The sequence below is a fragment of the Topomyia yanbarensis genome, chromosome 2, assembly GCF_030247195.1.
Source record: "Topomyia yanbarensis strain Yona2022 chromosome 2, ASM3024719v1, whole genome shotgun sequence".
NCBI lineage: Eukaryota > Metazoa > Arthropoda > Insecta > Diptera > Culicidae > Topomyia > Topomyia yanbarensis.
Window position 1 is genome coordinate 5,727,303 of NC_080671.1, and position 19,096 is coordinate 5,746,398.

At 38.6% G+C, this 19,096-nt stretch overlaps 2 protein-coding genes across 5 annotated transcripts in view; one reads left to right on the forward strand and one right to left on the reverse strand.

Moving 5' to 3' along the window:
• The window catches only part of LOC131682369 (uncharacterized), a 256,096-nt gene that overhangs the window by 228,009 nt on the left and 8,991 nt on the right, over positions 1-19,096 (reverse strand). The gene's annotated exons all lie outside the window — the stretch shown is intronic.
• Positions 5,220-6,604, forward strand: LOC131682370 (uncharacterized). The gene is made up of 2 exons (XM_058963795.1): positions 5,220-5,790; positions 5,854-6,604. The coding sequence occupies exons 1-2, from the start codon at positions 5,661-5,663 to the stop codon at positions 6,537-6,539; spliced, it is 816 nt and encodes a 271-aa protein (XP_058819778.1). The 5' UTR covers positions 5,220-5,660; the 3' UTR covers positions 6,540-6,604.

A 19,096-nucleotide genomic window follows, 5' to 3' on the forward strand; every position in this document is an offset into this window, starting at 1 on the left:
CCACTATTATCGTTTCTTACTGAGCTTGTACAAGTAAAACTTTAAGGATCAGTGTTTGTTGATTATTCGACAACATTAGCGAACACATACATTTTTCATTTTAAAATATGATGGAAGTGATTAGGCACCAAATTCGATTGATGCCGCTAATTTGTTAATAGTGATAGAACGCCAGACCAAGCTTAAACAGAACCACATCCACTAATCGCTTGCCAGATCATAAATCTCTGGGTAAATTTTGACATTCCTTTCTCTCGAACCCAGAAGGATAAACTTGAACTTGACGCTGGAATATTCCTATTCAGTAAGTTGCCAGGCTAGTTCTAAGTTTTGTAATCTATTTGGTGAGTAACTGCGGGTATAGTGTTGTGAGACTTGTTTTTAAGATGACACCTCTCAACTCATTCTCATTTGGTATCTTCTGCAGCTTCTGACCATGTATGGAGTACAGAAGATCTTACCTTTTCTAGCGACATCATGAACGGCCCTCGAATTCTTGAATTTCCATTATTTAATATCAAAGAATATCAGAGAAGAGGGGAGGGGTCAAAAAGATTTATTTTCAAGAGTATTTATACAATTTGACATTTTTAGCATAAAAGATTATAGAAGCATTTCCTCTTCTGCTATCGGTGTTGCACCCCTAGTAGATGTAGTGAGTACTGAAACCTCCCATTACATGATATAGTTTTTCGAGTTATTTTTCAAATGAGATGAGTACCCCTAGTTATGTAACAAAAGTTTCTAAAGTTCTCATATTCCCTCCAAAGTTCCATTCTATCCCCCAACTTGAGCTTCAGGCTACCATATTTGGATATGACCGTTGAACCAGCCCATTGTACAGCTTTCAAAGAACACGGTGTTCTACTGATTCGAGGACGTATACAGTATACACGTATGCGAATGGGTTGACGAAGCAACCAAAAACCCAATCATGCTTCCAAGACGGAATCTCGTGACCAGTTTGGTACTCGCTGACTATGACGCTTCGCACCGTCATCGAAATAAGCATGCTGCACTGAACCAGCATAAATTGAAATTTGACATCCCTTGCCTGCTTTGTAAGTATTTCGTCGGCTGTTCTCGTCCACAGGGATCGACGATTTCGGGACAATATCGGTAATAGTTGCTATTTAGATCGAGAAAAGATGGGAAGTCTTACTGACCTGCATGACAACCCGGGCATGCACAGTGATATGGCACATTCGCTAACGATTCGTGCGTCCCAGCACTGCGCATGTTCATGATGAGGAGGGGTGCCCCACTGAAGATTATAAGCGATTGAGGAACTAACTTCATAGAAACAGCACGAGACCAGTGTACCAGTCATGCAGCAAGTCAACGAGGAACAGTCTACTTCGTCAACCCTAACGCTAACCGACTGCTCCACAGTCTGGTGACTGCTGCGATCTATCATCCCGTCGCGACGGTTAAGCAGATCGATAATGACTCTGACCTTACGCGCTTGCAATCGGATAAAATTCTGACATCCATGCTATCGGAGCTGATCTTGAACTAAGGACTTCAACTCAAGAACTGTGCGATGTCCAACCATCCCTAATGCCAAATCGCTTTTTGTTAGAGCCCCCGATCATCTTCGCTAATAAGCCTGCCGTCCTGAGACGGTCATGACCCAATAATAAGCCGACAATTTCTGAAAAAGAAGGGTGGCCATCCCGAACAAATTCTCATGGGTTCAAACACCATGCGACCCTATAAAGATACCATGAGCATGGTCCACGCCAAATTCTACAACCATCAGAACACCATGAAATGGTCTCAAAACCCATAAATACGCCAGAATAAGGTTTATAAATGAAAGCTTCTGTACCATGGCGATGGTGTTTTCATGGGTTGAACCCATTCCAAACACTATCAAAACACCATGCAGTGGGGGTGAATTTGGACCATGATCATGGGGGCATAATGGGCTTTTCGTTTGCTCGGGATACCAGTCTACGTGTGATAAAGGATCATATTTGGCAAAAAATCGTTCTACACATACCCTCAAATTTGAACCGTTACAGGGTTATTGAACTTTTTCTGAAAATTACTTGTTTGTCCTTAAATACCTCAAACGCAAAATGTATACTTTGTATTTTAATTCATTTAATTCCATTGGAAAGGTGAGAAAATATTCTGTAAAAAGTGTTCTTGTATGTTTGAGTTAATGTGTTGAAGAAACCTTTTAGAACAGCGGTTCACAACTTTTTTCATCCCATGGACCCCTTCGAAATCACTCTGGGTTGTTACAGACCCCCAGATCTGTAACGGAAAAAATGCTTGAGCTCCCAGTATATATCCGGAAAAAAAATCCTTCTTCGCTTACCTCAAGTATCTTTTTTTTCTATTATAGAGGTTTTAACCTTAAGGTTATTCGCCTCTTAGGGTTAGAAAAATTTCTCACCCTATGTGCGGGGTCGGGACTTGAACCCAGGTGCGCTGCGTACAAGGCAATCGATATACCAACTACGCTACACCCACCCCATTCCAGTATCTACCTTACGGCCCCCAAGGGGTTCGCGGACCCCAGTTTTAAAATCGCTGTTTGAGAAGTAAGTTAGCATTTTTTATCGATCTTTCGTTCATTTTTCGAAATTTTAATAGTTAACATCATCATTTTAATAATTCAAATTGTACATCTAGAAAAGCTGCATAATTTGTTCGTCGACGTGATGCGCTTATCTCTTTTTGTTTTCATGTGTTTGAGTTATTGAACATCCTTATTTTTATCTTATTGTATCAAATTCTAGCTTTACTTGAAAAAGTATGTCACTTATCTTACTTTTTTTGTTTTTATTGGATAACCAATAACATTTTGCGCAGAAAAATATTCTCATACCTTTCAGTTACGTGAAGTTAGTATTCATTTGCATGAAAATAAATTTCAAGTGACTGTTATTTCTAGAATTTTCATTAATTTTCTTAAAAAAGTAAAGAACAAACATCACTATTACTGCCATCGAAATAATGCATCTCGGCAAATTCTACAATTCCTTTTTGACTCCATGCCATTATCTCATTATGTTTCGATTCAAAATTATTTCGATCATGTCACTTCATATTCATAAACGACAATTTCGAATCTACTTTATCCGGGGTGACGTCATTTTGTGTTTTCTATTAAATTGTAGCCAAATAAAAAATAGGTAGGGATAAAGTGTTAAAGTACATATTGCAGGAAATGTAAAGGAACATCCAATGAACAACCGCAATTATTTGGGAAAATTACAAAACCACTTATTCTGAACTATACTACTAGTAAAAAGTGACCTAGTACTCATAGCTAAATGAATTCGGTAGAAAATTTCCTCGGCTTTCCAAAAAAAATGCAAATAAGGATATAGGAAACATATTTTTAAACTAGATTATTTTAAGCACTTACAAGTCGACTACACAAAAAGTTTGATAATGAAATTATAAAGAAATGAGAAGAGATAAGAATATAATGTAAAGGACCAAATTATAGATCATCTTGAAACGCAACTTTTGAATAATAGTTATTGTTATGTTCATAATTCATTATTTGGAGAAAATTAACGTATACCACCTTAAAACTACGCTAGACTGCTTTAAAACTAAAAGGTTGCATAGTTACATTAATTGAAAGAAATGCTATATTTAGTAGCATTTTCTCACCTTTCCAATGGAACTGGATTTGAAATGCAAAGTGTACTTTTTGAGTTAGATGTATTATAAGACAAACAAGTTATCAACAGGGAAAAAATCAATAACTCTGTAACAGGTGAGATTTGAGGATATGTGTAGAGGGATTTTTTAACCAAATATGATCCTCCATCATCTCTTGAGAGGTTCTTAGCCATGAAGCAAACACCTTGTATACTGAAACAATTTAAAATAGTTTTATGATGACGCCGAAATCTTGAGCGTTTTTTTTTTCAAAAAGACATATTTACTATGAGTGACTCTCATTGTTTACTTTCTCTTCTGTTAATAATTCGCTCACTTTAACATTTATCCCTCAACTCTTTGCATAATATGCTAGTCAAAACCACCGTCTTTCGATATGTACTGTAAAATAAGTGAAAAGTGCTATAGTGACGCCGTAATAATCGAAAGAGAAAGTAAACAAAGAGAGGTGCTGAGGTGCTAATGCCATAGGTAAGATTGCTTGCCAGGAAGATTCAGTGTAATTAAAAGTTCAACCTAAATACCAGAGCTCAGAAAAATTGACATTCCAATGTGAGCTTGAAATAGGAACGATATTTAATCCATGCCCGTCGGCGTGAAAGGAATATTCTGTATGTGTACCTCGTCATTCATTCGTTCGGTGCAGCGCATTCATTCAGATATGTTCGGTTCTAATAGCAAACTGAATTAAGTTTTGCTCAGAGGGGGATTATCGAGCAACAATACAACAAAAATTAATTACGCGGATCTCTTATGCTCGAAAATGCAATAAAATACTATCATCTGCCTTCAATTTGTCCACATATAACAAATCAATGCATTGGTTGGTGAATGAATTTATACTGCCTCTGCACTGAAGCATTCGATTCTGCGTGGAACTTCATTCGGTTTGAAAGTGATTGAATGAAAGAGGCGTTGAAACTGAATGTTGCTTTCAGTATATTCTAGCAGAAATAGACAACTGAGTTTAAGATTTTGCACCACTGCTAAATACTCCCCTTCTGTAAACCACTCCAAATTGTGCTGTTCAACAACTACATGGAAGATACAAAAAGTCAACAGTTCTCGCTAAAATTTTGCCGCTTTTTCCTGGCCTCGAAAATGAGTCAGGTGTCATTCCCGACCGCTGTCATTTCATATATTTTCACAACGGTTGGGGTTAGAACATGACTTAGTTTTGCTTCAAGCAAAAGTGGCATTAGAAACACTAGGTGTCGTGTAAACTAAAAATACAAGAAAGGTAAACTTTCCCAAACTTACCAAAAGGCCGAGTTGTTTAGCTCTGTAAAAAAACAAACATTCCTGCTAAACACACATTTTAGACGTATAAATAAATTAACAATAAAATACAGCCAGAACCGTATAATTGAGAGGAGTACAAACCACGCATTTTTATATTTCGCAGCCTGTAATACTTTCTTTAGCGGATTAGATATTCCTAATTGTTGACAAGATGAAAGTGACCGTAACTTTTTTCGAGTTCTTATATTTGATTCCACTACTCGCGGAAATACATTTATACATAGCTCTACCGGTATTACCAAAAAACACCGAAGATTTCTCAAAGATATAAAATGAACAACAATTTTTTGCCCAATTTTCTTATACTAAACTAATAGGCAACACTGTCTACCTATCACCAGCACCACAAGCACCATCATGTACATGTACACTGGCGTGACAACTAGTCGAACTCACCGATGACCGAGCCCCATCCGTGAACATTATACACACAGCGCTGGGGAGTTACCCGCCTACTAGTACTACCGTATCCCAATGCAGCCAGGCAGCACCACATCACGTGAGGTTACACTTTGTTGCTGTCTGTATTTGTTTCGTCATGCTGCTCTCACATTTCTATTTTGGCTCTCACGCGCTATTCGCTACACGCTGTCATACAGTACAGTACCTACGTGACGTGCGACTTTGCAGATAGATGATTCAGTTGTTCCGTTCCGTAAAGCGAATAAAAGTGTTATTTATTTCACGCACAAACCGAACCAACGAAGATGGAAGATCTAGTGATTGAACATGTGCGAAAACGAAGCTACCTGTACGATCACAATTCACCGCTGTACCGAGATAAGCCAATGCGGATTGCTGCCTGGGAAGAGATCGGTAGAGAGATTAATATGCGTGGTGAGTATATTTTCATTGTGGCAGTGCCAGAGTTGCCAGTTTATATTTTACTTTAATTTTCAGGGAGAGCCGTACAGAACGTGTGGGAAAAGTTGCGCCGTTGTCTCTCGAATGCTTTAAACCGCCGGAAAAGAATGTTGGAAAGTGGTGCAAAACCATTGCCGCCATGGAAATACGAACAAGATATGGCGTTTTTGCTACCTCACATTTACTGGAAAAAGAGTCGCCGTGATCCCGACGATGATGAAATGCACGATTACGACGATAGTACATTCGACGATTATCAGGATACGAAAATGCGTGACTGTGACCCTCTGGTGGATGAACCATTCGTAAAAAATGAAATGTCCGCCAGTCAGACGGAGTTGGATGTGCCGGAACAAAGCAGTAGCAATAATAAAGTGAGACAGGAACAACTACCTGAACCACCTCAGCTACCACCCCAACTACCACCTCAGCAACCAGCAGCTATAAAGAGAAAAAGAAGCCCGGAGCGAAAATTGTTCAAACCTCCAGAAAGACAACGTCCATCGAGCCTAACTTATTGCGATCTGGATGAGAGTGATATGTTTTTCTTGAGTATGGCGAAAACAACTAAGACGCTCGGGCCCGTCGAACAAGCAAAGGTGAAACTGATGATAAGCCAGGCGGTGTTCCAGGCTCAGATTGCCCAAGCCGAACAGTCGGCACGGACTGTCACTACCAAGCGTCCGGATTCGGCTGCATCGACGGCTTCGGATTACTTGTAAATATTTAATATGATTTCAATTTTCGAACAATTCTGTACAGTTGAATAAAGTTAACTAGAATCCCATGTAATTAAAATTCGCTGCTCCGAAAATTTTGGTAGGCCGAATCATAATGCTCCATCACTGAGGCAACATTAGGCCCTCTTTGAAAAGTTTTAAATCTGTCATTTCGCAGGTTACAGAAAGCAATCCATGGATAGCCAATTTTTTCAAACAGAATTGACGCTCCAGTAGTAACGGAGCATTCTGTTTGAGCCTCAACTCGCCACAGCTTGCTTTGATTGCATTTCTTATCTTCGGCTGGTAAAACGGTCACCAATCTGTCGCTGCTTTCTGACGGGTCGTTTGTAAATAATAAAAATAGTGACCATCGCGCTGCGTCGTGGGTATGTCGTTAGCGTATTGCGGACAAGGGGAGTGCGCCTTTTTTACATTTATTGCTTCATATAACCGAGCAATGTTCGTTTGGGTGACTAGTTAACCGGCTTGTGGAGATAGATGTCGCAATTTCACTTGTGTGGCTGATATTATGATGTGATGGCTCATTAACCCCTTCTAGCGTTCCGTCGCTCGCGGCTTTTTAGGTTTGTTTGTTAAATTTTTTTCTACTCTCGGTACTCTAGCAAATCTGCAAGACTAACAGTTGGACGGTTGAAAACTTTGTACGTGAAATTCTAATTGATGTCATTTGACGTAAAAACTGTTTAAGTAAAACCGACTAAAAAGTCACCTAACTGTGAAGTTGCTTATCTTTTTATTTTAACTTGAAACTTCATAGTGAAAAGTAGGTGAAATCGGACAATTTAAGAATTTACAAATTCTACTACTATTCCATTATTGCATAGCATACAAATTGAGTAATTAAATACTTGAATTGATTTTAGTGTACAAAGCTTAGAATTCGAACATTGTAGTATAAATAGTTCGAAATAAACAAGTACGGGTCTCTTTTACAATAAGTATATTATCCAAAAGATAAAACGCGTCAAAAGTTCGGTTGCAGATTAGGGAAGATGGTCCGCTAAAATTCTGGCGAGATATATTATAGTTTTCACAAAAAAACTTCTAAAAACGGAATCCAATAAATGCACTGTTTTCTCTCACTTCAAAGCAACTGTAAACTATTGTGATTAATATCTGCGATCTCACCTGTTTTCTGTCGAAACTTACATCTAATTTTCTTAACCCGAAACACTCCACCAGCAAGTCAATCAGCTTGAACCACCCAGTTGAAGTCAAAAATCATCTTCCATCGCTTTCCTCATTTTGATTCGCCGCTCGATTCGACAACGACGTTAATTTATGCCTACTCAGTTTTTACTGCCCCGATTCGATTAGTTTCCCGCCAACTCTGTTGGATTTCCAATGTTCCAGCTTTTCCCACTTTCCACAGCCGTAAACCGTAACCTCTTTGCGTAGTTTAGAGTTTTTCTTCTTTCAACAATAACTTCCCTCTGAGTGACGGGAAGGAAAAGCCAAAGGTACAATATTTCCACTTTTTATTGCCTGTTACATCATATTTTTATACAACTTTTTTTCTCCAGTTTCTTTCTGCTTTCAATTTGGAATTGCGTAAACATTGGTCCGTGTCTGGAAGTATCCGTCCACCTTCCCCTTGTCCGCCACACACAAGCACCTAAAACGCATCTCCTCTAGTTAGAGGATCAATTCAGATCTCCCGCCAGTGTAGAACTAATAACGTTGTTGTTGTTGGTTTTGTTATATCGACAAGAACATTTTATGGCAAGTGAAAATTGATTGTTTGGAAATATGAACCACTCTCTGATGCGGGTGCGGAGCTGCTGCTACAGTTTTGACGGCTGTTACCGGAAAAAAAAACCTAAATAGAAGGAGGAAGAGGTGAAGGCACGGCCTACTACTACTTTATGCTCATCGTCAGCCGCATTGGGCGGGTGGATTTGAATAGCAAATCAACAGGAGAACCGACAAAAAGGTGTGGGAAGCGGATCTGATTTTCCAAAAGTTTGATGTTCCGCAAGAGAAAGAAGAAAATATGGCTCTTTTTCTACTGTTAGGTAGAAAATATGGACACGGAAGTTTGGTGAAAAGTGATACTGATTGAGTGTTGAACGTTGTGAAAGATTGAGAAGGCATATGTTTTGTTTGGTTTATCCTGTTGGTTTGGAGAAATAGAAATAGATTGATGACATATCGTCGCTGTTGTGCTATCTTATTACAAACGCCATTTTGGGGTAAACTGAGTTAGATATACCACATTACTTGTCTGAAAAATCTCTAGAAAGTGGCGTTTCCAGAATTTTGAAATTCTACTTGGTTATTTAGATATAGCGAGGAACATGATAAGAAATTGTGAGTTTTTTGCTTCAAATCACTGTATCTAGAGATTTGCTCAAGTTGAATTGGAGTTTTAGATGTTTATATGTGTAAAAATGTCTGAGAAACACAATGGCATAAAAAACTTCAAAAGAAAAATACACGAGTTGTGAGAAAAACACAGTTTAAATTTTAAACTGGATAAATATATCATATTTGGCAACACTGTAACCAAAAATAACTATTTTTTCTAGATTACCTGACTCATTTCCTTCAAAATGCATCTCACCGATTGTTTATAGACCAAATGAACCCAACGATGTGAATAAAAGTTAAAAATTGATGATTTTTTTTCTATGGAAAATTTTCCATGCACGATTATGACACGTCATACAAATTTTGTCATCAAACTACGCCTATGACACGTGTGAGTGCGACTTTTATTTACATTCATAGTAAAAACTCGCAACATAGTCAACCGATCTTCGTAATATTTGAGAAATTAATACAGAATAGATTGAAGCATCAATTGTCTTCTTTGGATTGTTTATACCATTTATAACTTTCAAGAATTTCAATTTCAAACTTTTAAAATCGTTTTTCGCTCGAAAAGTCATACCGAAATTACAAAATGTAATATTTTAGCGTTTTGCTAATGTCCAACCTTGAGCTGGCGATTCAGAGAGTAAAGCGTTGATCTCATAAATAAGCTACTCATCGTATGTTCGAATTCCAGTCAGGAAGGATTCTTCCAAAGGTGGTTATCAAAGAGTGGTAATAAATTTCATGTCAATCTGATAGTACTTTATAAACAGTGCAAAGTGAGTGGTTAATGTATTGTGAAATGGAAGAAAAAATGTTGCGAAGAGGCATGAAACATTCCAAAGCGGATACTCGAACTGTTGACGTAGGGCTGCACTACTACGAATAATTTAGTTAAACGTCGAAATCAAAAAAAAAAAAATTCGCGTTTTTGGTTTCAAATAAAAGGTATGGAACCAGTTAGGACCTTTGTGGCCACCGGGAATTACTTGAGCTTTAAGTTGGCGACGAAAAACATCACTTGAATCAGCAACCTAAAACCCTGAACACCTACAGGATTTATTCAAATGCAAAATATAGCCAAAGCTAGTCAATCGTAATAAATATTTGAAGGGCGATTGATAATGCATCTGTAACGACAAAATCAAAGTTTTCGTTTCAGTTGTAGATTTTCATTTATGTCTAGAAGTCCCCTCACCGCCCTTTATTATTCAAACTTTATAAAATTTTGGGATAATTCTCGCTTAAAAGGACGTGGATTTTTTTACGTAGGGTTACCAACCGTCCTTATTTTAAAGAACATGTCCCTAATTTCTATGATTATGAAAGGCGTCCTTGATTTTACTTTAAATGACCTTAGTTTTAGTCCGTGGCATATTTGAAATCAATCAGATTAAGTTCGATCAAGCGAATGAAATATTTTATTCGCCATTTTAGTTGTTCACTTCCCTACAACACTTTTGATTTGTTATGTTCATATTAATAATTCAAAATCATTGATTAGATTTATTGGTTGAAGCAATGTTTCTAACTAAAACTCGGTTCATTTTTCTTATCTTGTTGACTGTTGGCAGAAAAAACCATTTTTTCCTCTAATTCGAACCATTAAATTTTGATATCACACTCCACTCCACTGGGTTCTAGTCCTCAGGGTAGCCATCTCAAACCATTCATATTTTTGCTCTATTTAAACACTTTATCAGGAATGTCAAAAACGCAGTATTCTTGCAGTCTCAGTTGGATGTATTCACGAATTGGTGCTATGCCAATAAAATGATGCTAAATGCTTCCAAGTGTTCGTATATATCGTTTACTTTCCAATACTCGAAAGTTAATTTCGATTACAATATCTCACAAATAGTTTTCAACCGGGAATCGTCCGTTAAAAATTTGGAGTCTGCTTAGATCTCGAACTCAACTTGAAGCACCACGATGAGTACACTTTTTCTAATGTCTCTAAGCTGCTAGGACTCATTTTTAGAGTCACTAAGAACTGTACCAATCAGGGCCGGCGGAACATTTTTTTCCCGAGTGGGAACTAAGATTCGGAGTGATTTCTACCCGTGGTGACGAAACATCAGACCTGGCGTGTGTAAGTGAACAGGAAAATTCCCGAATTATTTCTGGTGGCTGTTTGTAAACACTGTTAACGTGCTTTGTGGCCGACGGCTCAGCGAAAATGTGTTCGTTGATTGCTGATACTTCAAATGTTCCACAGCTAACTACCAATTATTCCATTCTTTTAAATTTAATTGCATTAATTTTCCTTTTCCACCGTTAAATCTCCAACGATCGCCATTCCCGTAGGCTCAATGCAGGTCGATTTAGATATTTCTGCGGTGGCAAAAATAATTCTGATAAGTCCACTTTCCGATACAAATTATATCCATCTAATACAACTGGCACCAGGAATGTCTCCTTCCGGAGCAAATATAAGCAATTTAACATCATAGCTATACGTGGGATCTAACTAAACACTCGACCATGTACGAAGCAGTCTTGTCTACGTACCCGCCTGTGAAGTACAGATTGATGGTGTAGTCTCCTACGGGGGCCCTAATTGCGAAGTATGGGGTTGGATACTTTAAGAACCCTTTGCTTTAGTCAGTGAAAATTCTGGTTTGCAAGTAATTGCGCTTGACAAAAATCGAGGAATGTAAGGAAACCACTAATTTTCCATCAGCCTCATATCGAGCCTTTCGCAGGGTCTGTCTGCTCTTCTACATTTTGTTCTTTTGAATGGGGCTCGTCCACTTGTTCGTCTTTTTGTGCCGCGAGGCATGAACTGCCCTCGTCGCAAGCCATTGGGCCTACAGCTACCTATTGTAGAAACAAGGCACGGTGTGGAAAATGCGGAGAGAATTGGAGAGACTCCGCGTGGTCTCTCAACATATTCCACATATAAATTATTTGGGGAAAAATTGAAGCACTCTTTCAAAAAATTGTTAAATAGGCCTACGCTACCGGCCATGATTAATTTATACGCTTCCTCGTTCATCAAAGAGCGAGAGTCTGACCACCCCATTGTGGGAACATTTTCTAGTGTGCCATATACATTTTCGAAGGAGGAAAATCGCTTTCTCTCCTTAGCTTCTTCGTAAAAGCCTGAGACTGACGAATCAAAGGCAAAGACTTATTGATATAGTTTCCATATACATCGCACCTCAGCTGGTTTTAGAAGACTTCAATTCTGGGATTGTCTTCACGATGATAACCGATCTATCTAACTGCGTGATGTTTGTGACAATTTCAATATGACCATCTTGAATACGTTGGAAATGACACAAATTCCTACTCCACCTGCATGGCTAAACGCTTTAGATTTATTATTGTACTCGACCTCACTACAATTAGTGAGCCCATTGATTGAAAGAGCTAGGCGTCCTCTATATCCGAAACAATCAAATTAAAACGAGAAATTCTTGCAGTGGAAGCATACAAGGTTTGGACTGGTTTGAATCTGTACACTGCGATTACATGTCAGACGAAACGAGTACCCGGCGCGAGAAACAGTGGACGGTCTCCCACTCCGTGGTGACCAGAGAGTGTTCAGAATTGTACGCGAAAAGATCTTATAAAGACTTTTTGAAAGCCGAATCGCCCGAATTATTCCGAATATATGTGACGTTAGAAACACAAATGAAAAACTTAACGAAAGCTGAAAAACGCAGTTATTGGTACCGGTTCGTCGACGGATTAACGAGAGAATAAATGTTTCAACTGGTGGCTAGGCCCTACACATTTTTATCTGACAGCATAAATGCTCGCGCTAAGCATTGCAGTGCGCATATTACCGTAACGTTCATCAAAAGATGCTATGCATAGCTTCTATGTTATTTATTATGACAGTAGTGAAGTGGCAAGGGGGTTTCTAGGCAAAATCTGAGAGTTCATGAGTGCTTTATCTGAAAAATCATGCCAGATTACCAGATACAAATACTAGTTTGGAGAGATCCTATCACGACATTAAATATGTTGTCTGGTCGTGCGCCTAGTGTTCTAACGCTAGATCTCTGCTAACCGAATACATTCGGCCTCATTGCACTGTGCTGGCTATCCTCGATCTCCCCTTTATGTCTCTCATATACATATTTTTAACCACCGTAGATATACAAAATTCTAAATTCTTCTCTCTTGGTAGTTATGTTACCATCTACCTGACAATCAGGTCTCAAAGAAAGCAGTTCCCAGCGGATCCAAGGAGGTCAGTTTGCGATCCGGGTCATGATGCCCTGACAGTGGTCTTCCGTTTGCCAAAAAGCAGCAAGTTAAATTTCTTCTTCTTTTCCCTGTCATTGTTATCCATCCTCTCTTCACTTCCCCTGACACGATCTCTGCTACTCTGATGTTGAAATCAATTCCTTTTGTGTATGTCTTGCCTTCCTTAGAAAAGTGTTTCTCTTTGTTTCAATTTTTGATCAAACAATAATTCTTTTTGAAAAATTGCGAATCATATATTTAGTTTTTTAACATACTTCTAACTGCATCCTTCATTCTGAATAAAATCGCGTTAATTTTTTTTGTATATCGATCAGAATTCCTCTTTTAAAAAATAAAAATTAATTTCAAATTTCAATCGAATCCTGATTATTATCCCACATTTTGAAGAAATTGAAATTGTAAAGCAAAGAAATTTGTATCTGGATTAAAATATGAAATTGTTGTACATCGAGAGTTTCGGACGCATTCATTTTGTGCGCTAGACACATACATGGATAACCTCAGGTTTGGGTTTGGTCCAAACTTTCGAGTGGGTAATCCCCCCCTCGGTTATTTTCGAATGGGTAGTACTACCCATACTACCCACGTATTCCGCCGGCCCTGGTACCAATGTAAATTGCTTAAAAGCGCTCTATGGTGCTTTGTTCGAAAGAAGTTTTCATTCCTGATTTACTGTAATCTCGAATCGACAGCTCCGAACTTCTACAACTTTTCGACACTGACATTCGTCATCGTACAACAAATTATGATTATAACGAACCTTTCGTCAGTATATGTCGTCGTTTCAATCGCTATTCCAATATTCGACTTTCATATCTAGCGCTAGTTCCTAGTTAAGATTATGCTATTCGTTTTAATTGTAGTTATAAATGTCGAAATGTATCATTTGGGTGTTTATTGTCTGTTGATAAACAAAATTAGGAGGTTTTATACCTGCTGGAGAGAGAGAGAGAGAGAGAGAGAGAGAGAGAGAGAGAGAGAGAGAGAGAGTTAAAACAAAAGTCAGCTTCAGCGGGTATTTGTCCTGCTTACAAATAAACAATTAAACAAAAATTATCTTCGGCAAATTTCACTTCATGGACTGTACTTCAAGCAATAAGTTGTATACTTCAGGAAAAACTTTGGTTTAGGCAAATGGCAATGTAAAAGGTAGGTGTCTTCGTACTAATATCCATATCAATTTTAAATGTAATGCGGCATGCTACGCTAACCAATCGACTGTATGTTCTGCACAGTTCTTCGGGGCCCCAGAAGAACAAAACATCGCTGTTTAAAAAAAAACAGTATTGCGCATCTTTTCTAAAAACCACTCACCAATGATATTTTACTGAAAGACGAGTAAAAAGATTCAAAATGTCCTTTTTTGCTCTCAGCCTATTTGGTAATTTGGTATCTTTGAAAATAATACCTACGGGAATTACCTTGAATAATCATATATCTGAAAAGGGAAAAAGTAGTTTCATTCGGATCAACAACGTTTTGGAACCGCGGTATAGGATTTTGTCGCCGTTTTGGACTTCATTTTAATATCTAATTGTCCCTGGGGGTCGCACACACCAATCGAATTAAATTATAGACCATTGGAAAGCTGAGACCTTTTCCTATGAAATAAACCTAAAATATTCGGTGTGCTAGAAACCGTAGTTCTTTTCAGTATTTTAATACGGACGATAGCATCAATAAAATGGTTAATATAGAAATATCCGATGTGTAATGTCCTACAGATTTCGACATATTCACCCTTAACCTTTTGTGATCAACGTTCAGTATTGTTAGCCAGAGATAGCACTAGTACTTCACGTTGCAGCATATCCCAAGTAACCATAAGCATTAAGCCACTGCACAATATTGGCTATACATTTGCACTAATGTTACGTTGAAACTCCATTATAGCATTAACAATGCAATAAAGCTCAATATTAGCATCATTAATGCATAGATGCACAGCCGAAATATAGTATTATCACTTGCTCTGTATACGTATATAAAGCTGGTATTGTCATTTAAATACGGCTTAAGCTATAGCTCATTATCACACTGGTTTAGGAACAATAGCATATCCTTCAGTTTCAGCTCTCTTTATGTATGGAAAATCAAAAATCTGGATACGCAATGATTCCGTAATTGGATTCACAAAGATCACACGAATAATACTCAGCACGCTGAGTAGTAGCCATGCGATAATTGAGTTTGAAATGTCCAGTAAATGCCCTGACTAGAATACTGCAATTGTGCCTGGAAAAATGCAGCAAATTCTATGATATTTTTGGAATCACATCCCGCAGAAAAGTCTTTGTTTGAAAGCAACTTTGCAAGCTACACCAATGGTTGGCATGTTCGGATGCAACCCGATAGCGAATCTTGTGCTTTATCCAACTTATCCAAAGTAGTAAAACTGGCTCTGAACCAACCAAATCAGTCGCAGCGTCAGCTCTATCCATTTCATTCGCCCATTCATTTTCAGTAATGCCGGAATAACCGGGTACCCATAGAAGGTAGATAGCATTTGAAAGGCTAAGTTCTTCGAATCTGCCGAACTAAGTGCTTTCAAGGCCGCCTGACTGTCAGAGCAAAAATAGATTCTTTTACCGCAAATTCCCTGTTGAAGTGCTGATTGTACGCAACACAGAAAAACCAAAATTTCTGCTTGGAATACGGTACAGTATCTACCAAGCGAATGAAACTGGTTTAATCTCATTTCATGACAATAGACACCAACACCGGCTCAGCCTTCCAACAAAGAACCGTCAGTATAACAAACTACGTATTCTTCAAGTTGTCGCTCCATCCAGCCAGACAGCCATTCCTCGCGAAGAGAAATTCTCACATTGAAAGTTTCAAAAAGAAACCACATGTAAGTGTAAGGTCTCTGGGAGCAAGTGTATACTCTTCCCAATTAACCATTTAGGATCACTGTCTGGTGAGGTTAGTTGCACGATCTATTAGGTTACTGTTCCAGATACCAGTAACCCATACCGTCTTAATGTACAAGAAAACGCTACTCGTTTCAGAGACACTTATAGTGGTTTTATGTTCAAGAATGCCTCTAAAGCAGCAGTATGTGTTGTTGAGAACGCACCAGTCATCACCATCAAGACCATCCTCTGAAGATGGTTTAGCTTTGATTGGATTGTCATAACTTCTCCCTTCCACCGCCAAACAATTGTGTAGATCCACTGAATGTACTTGAGTTTAGAGTCCCCAAGATTTACCGAAAGCCCGTCTACATTGGCCGAAGGCCATGCAAGCTTTCTTGATCCTGAAATCGATGTGAGCTGTCCGATTAAATTTTGAGTCAAGAATTACCCCAACGTACTTAACTTGATATTTGACAATAATTTCAGAGTCAAAGTACTGCAACGGACGAGCTCCGGTTGTAATCCTTCGTTGCGTGAAAAGCACCATTGATTTATTTGGATTAACTGATAGTCCAACATGAAGACACCATTGCTCAACAACACATAAGGCTTGCTGCATCAAATCAAAAAGTGTGTTAATGCAAATACCAGTGATCATTATATGATAATCATCGGCGACTCCACACGTCGGAAACCCAAGCTCATAAAGTTTCCTCAACAAGCCATCGGCGACAAGGTTCCATAAAAGTGGTGACAGCACACCAGCATGAAAACATCCGCAGACATTCAGTTTCCTTATCTCTACTTGTCTTAACGATGAGCACAGATGTCGGTTGCTAAGCATTGCGTGTATGTAGTTCGTGATATACTCGTGCTGCTTTCAAAATAGATTCGAAAGACACGTTGTCAAAAGCAGCTTAAATATCGAGAAAAACTCCTAAACTTGATTGCTTTTGTGAAAAAGCTTTTTCATTGTTGTAGACAACGTTGTGTATCAGGGTGGTAGTAAACTTCCCTCGTTGATATGCATGTTGCATTGCATGTAGCGGGTGCTCGCCCAAGCTAACATGCCGAATGTAGTGGTCGATTAAACGTTCCACTGATTTGAGAAGGAAGGAGGTCAGACTGATCGATCTAAAGCTCTTTGCCTACTCATAAGTGGCACGGCCACCTTTGGGAATGAATTTGACAGTTATTTCCCGCCTTCCTAATGGAATGTATCTTGTTGCAAGACTACAAGTAAGAATCTTTTTCAAAATATGCTTGAAGTGTTCATATCCTTTTTCTAGTACAACTAAAATGATTCCATCTTTTCCCGAAGACTTGTACGGAGCAAAAATTTCAATCGCCCATTTGATCGATTCGGTTGCCACAATTCTACGAGCAAATGCGCAAGAATCAGAACTACCTGAAAAAACTTAGGGGCAGTCGGCTGTGGTGGCTCCGTACAATCTGGAAAGTGTGTATGTCAAAAAGACACTTGTAGTACTCTTCGTCAGACGAATATTCATCATTAGCAGTTTAAATCAAACATTTAATCTGCTAGTCTCGTTGAGACTTGAGGAATTTTCCAACCATTTCGCTCAGAGGATCGTATTTCTGTATGCTTTGCGAACCAACTTAAATGCCACCGACGCATCCCTGCATCTACAATTCCAAACTCTTCTACATAACTTTTTGAGTCGAACAAGTTCTGTATTCCACCACCAATGTACTCTGGAAGCACGAATAACTCGAACCGGACAAGCCTCTTGGTGTGTTGCTACTATGAGTGAGCTTGTTTTATCCACAACCTCTTCCAAGCCACTTGATGATTTAATCGTAGGAAAATACCCATGAAACCTAGTCACCGAGGCCTCTTCGTTAAGGATTGATCAAATTACGACGGCTCGAGCTCGTTTGGTACGAGTCAGTTTGCCAACCCATGCGTAATATTGTCAGAGTTAAACAGTTACATCTAACACCGTTCGGATCTTCAAACCAATGAGAGTGGACTAAGCCAGTCGAAAGCCATCGGTCCAGCACCACCAACTATTGAATTTATTCAATTTTTTTTTAAATCAGTCTAAATTGTACCTCTTCCGCAGTCAGACCTATAATCGAGCCAAGTGAACAACAGGTTTCTCGATATAGTGTGCATTGTCTCGAGAACAAAGGAAAAAATCGGATTATTCCTGTCATCATAAGTAAAGTTGACGAAAAAGCTGTACTCCGGCCCAATGCCGCGGACGTTGACTTTAAATTTTGTTCAATACGACCGAGTTTTTGTGAAATGGAATACCTTCTGATGATAAAAATGCAACATAGTCTTGTAGTACCATCATCTTCGCAATGAAGTGTTAATATCATATAACACATTAGCACAAAGCGAGCGTCTCGTTTTGCAGAACAGCTTAAAAAAACGTGGTCGAAAGTGACAACGTTGGAATTAAGGTTACCCTAATGGAAAATGATTATATAGATGCAAGGCTACGCGACCTATCACATGTCGCAATACGCAACCGATCGCCAACTTATCTACGGCAAACCAACCTAAAACAGAGTTTTCAATACCAACGCCTGAACCACAAACGGTGGCTAATTTGTGGCAGCTGTTCTGCCCATAATGACAACGGCAAAAGAAGCATCCAGCAGCCCAGAATCAAAGATAAGCAACATCGGCAAAGAAGGTAATAACAATGACGACGGATTTACACTGGTCAACAATAAGTGCAAGAAGATTCACGGCTTCGTTAACTTACCGCTATGACCCGTGTCAAAAAAAACGATTTTTTTAAAAAAAATCTTTAAAGCGCGTATTTCTGTCTCTAACTCTTTTAATCTCTCATTCAATCACTTTATCACCCGCAAAATAGCCGCTATCAAAACCTAAAGCGCCACCATAATTTCACTTAGACCGAAGTATGCGTATTTTTCCTGCATATCCTGCAACTATCATTCACTAGTAGTTTCATATCAATACAGAACAAATAAATCAGAAATATAGATGATCATTGATCCTGGATAAGATGTGATACAAAGTAGACAACCTTATTAAAAAGAATTGCCAAGTTTTAGGACAGTTTCTGTACAATTATTTCCATATGATATCTTAGATATAAAAGTAGGAATATTCATTAGGCGTTTCGATAGTCAGAAAGA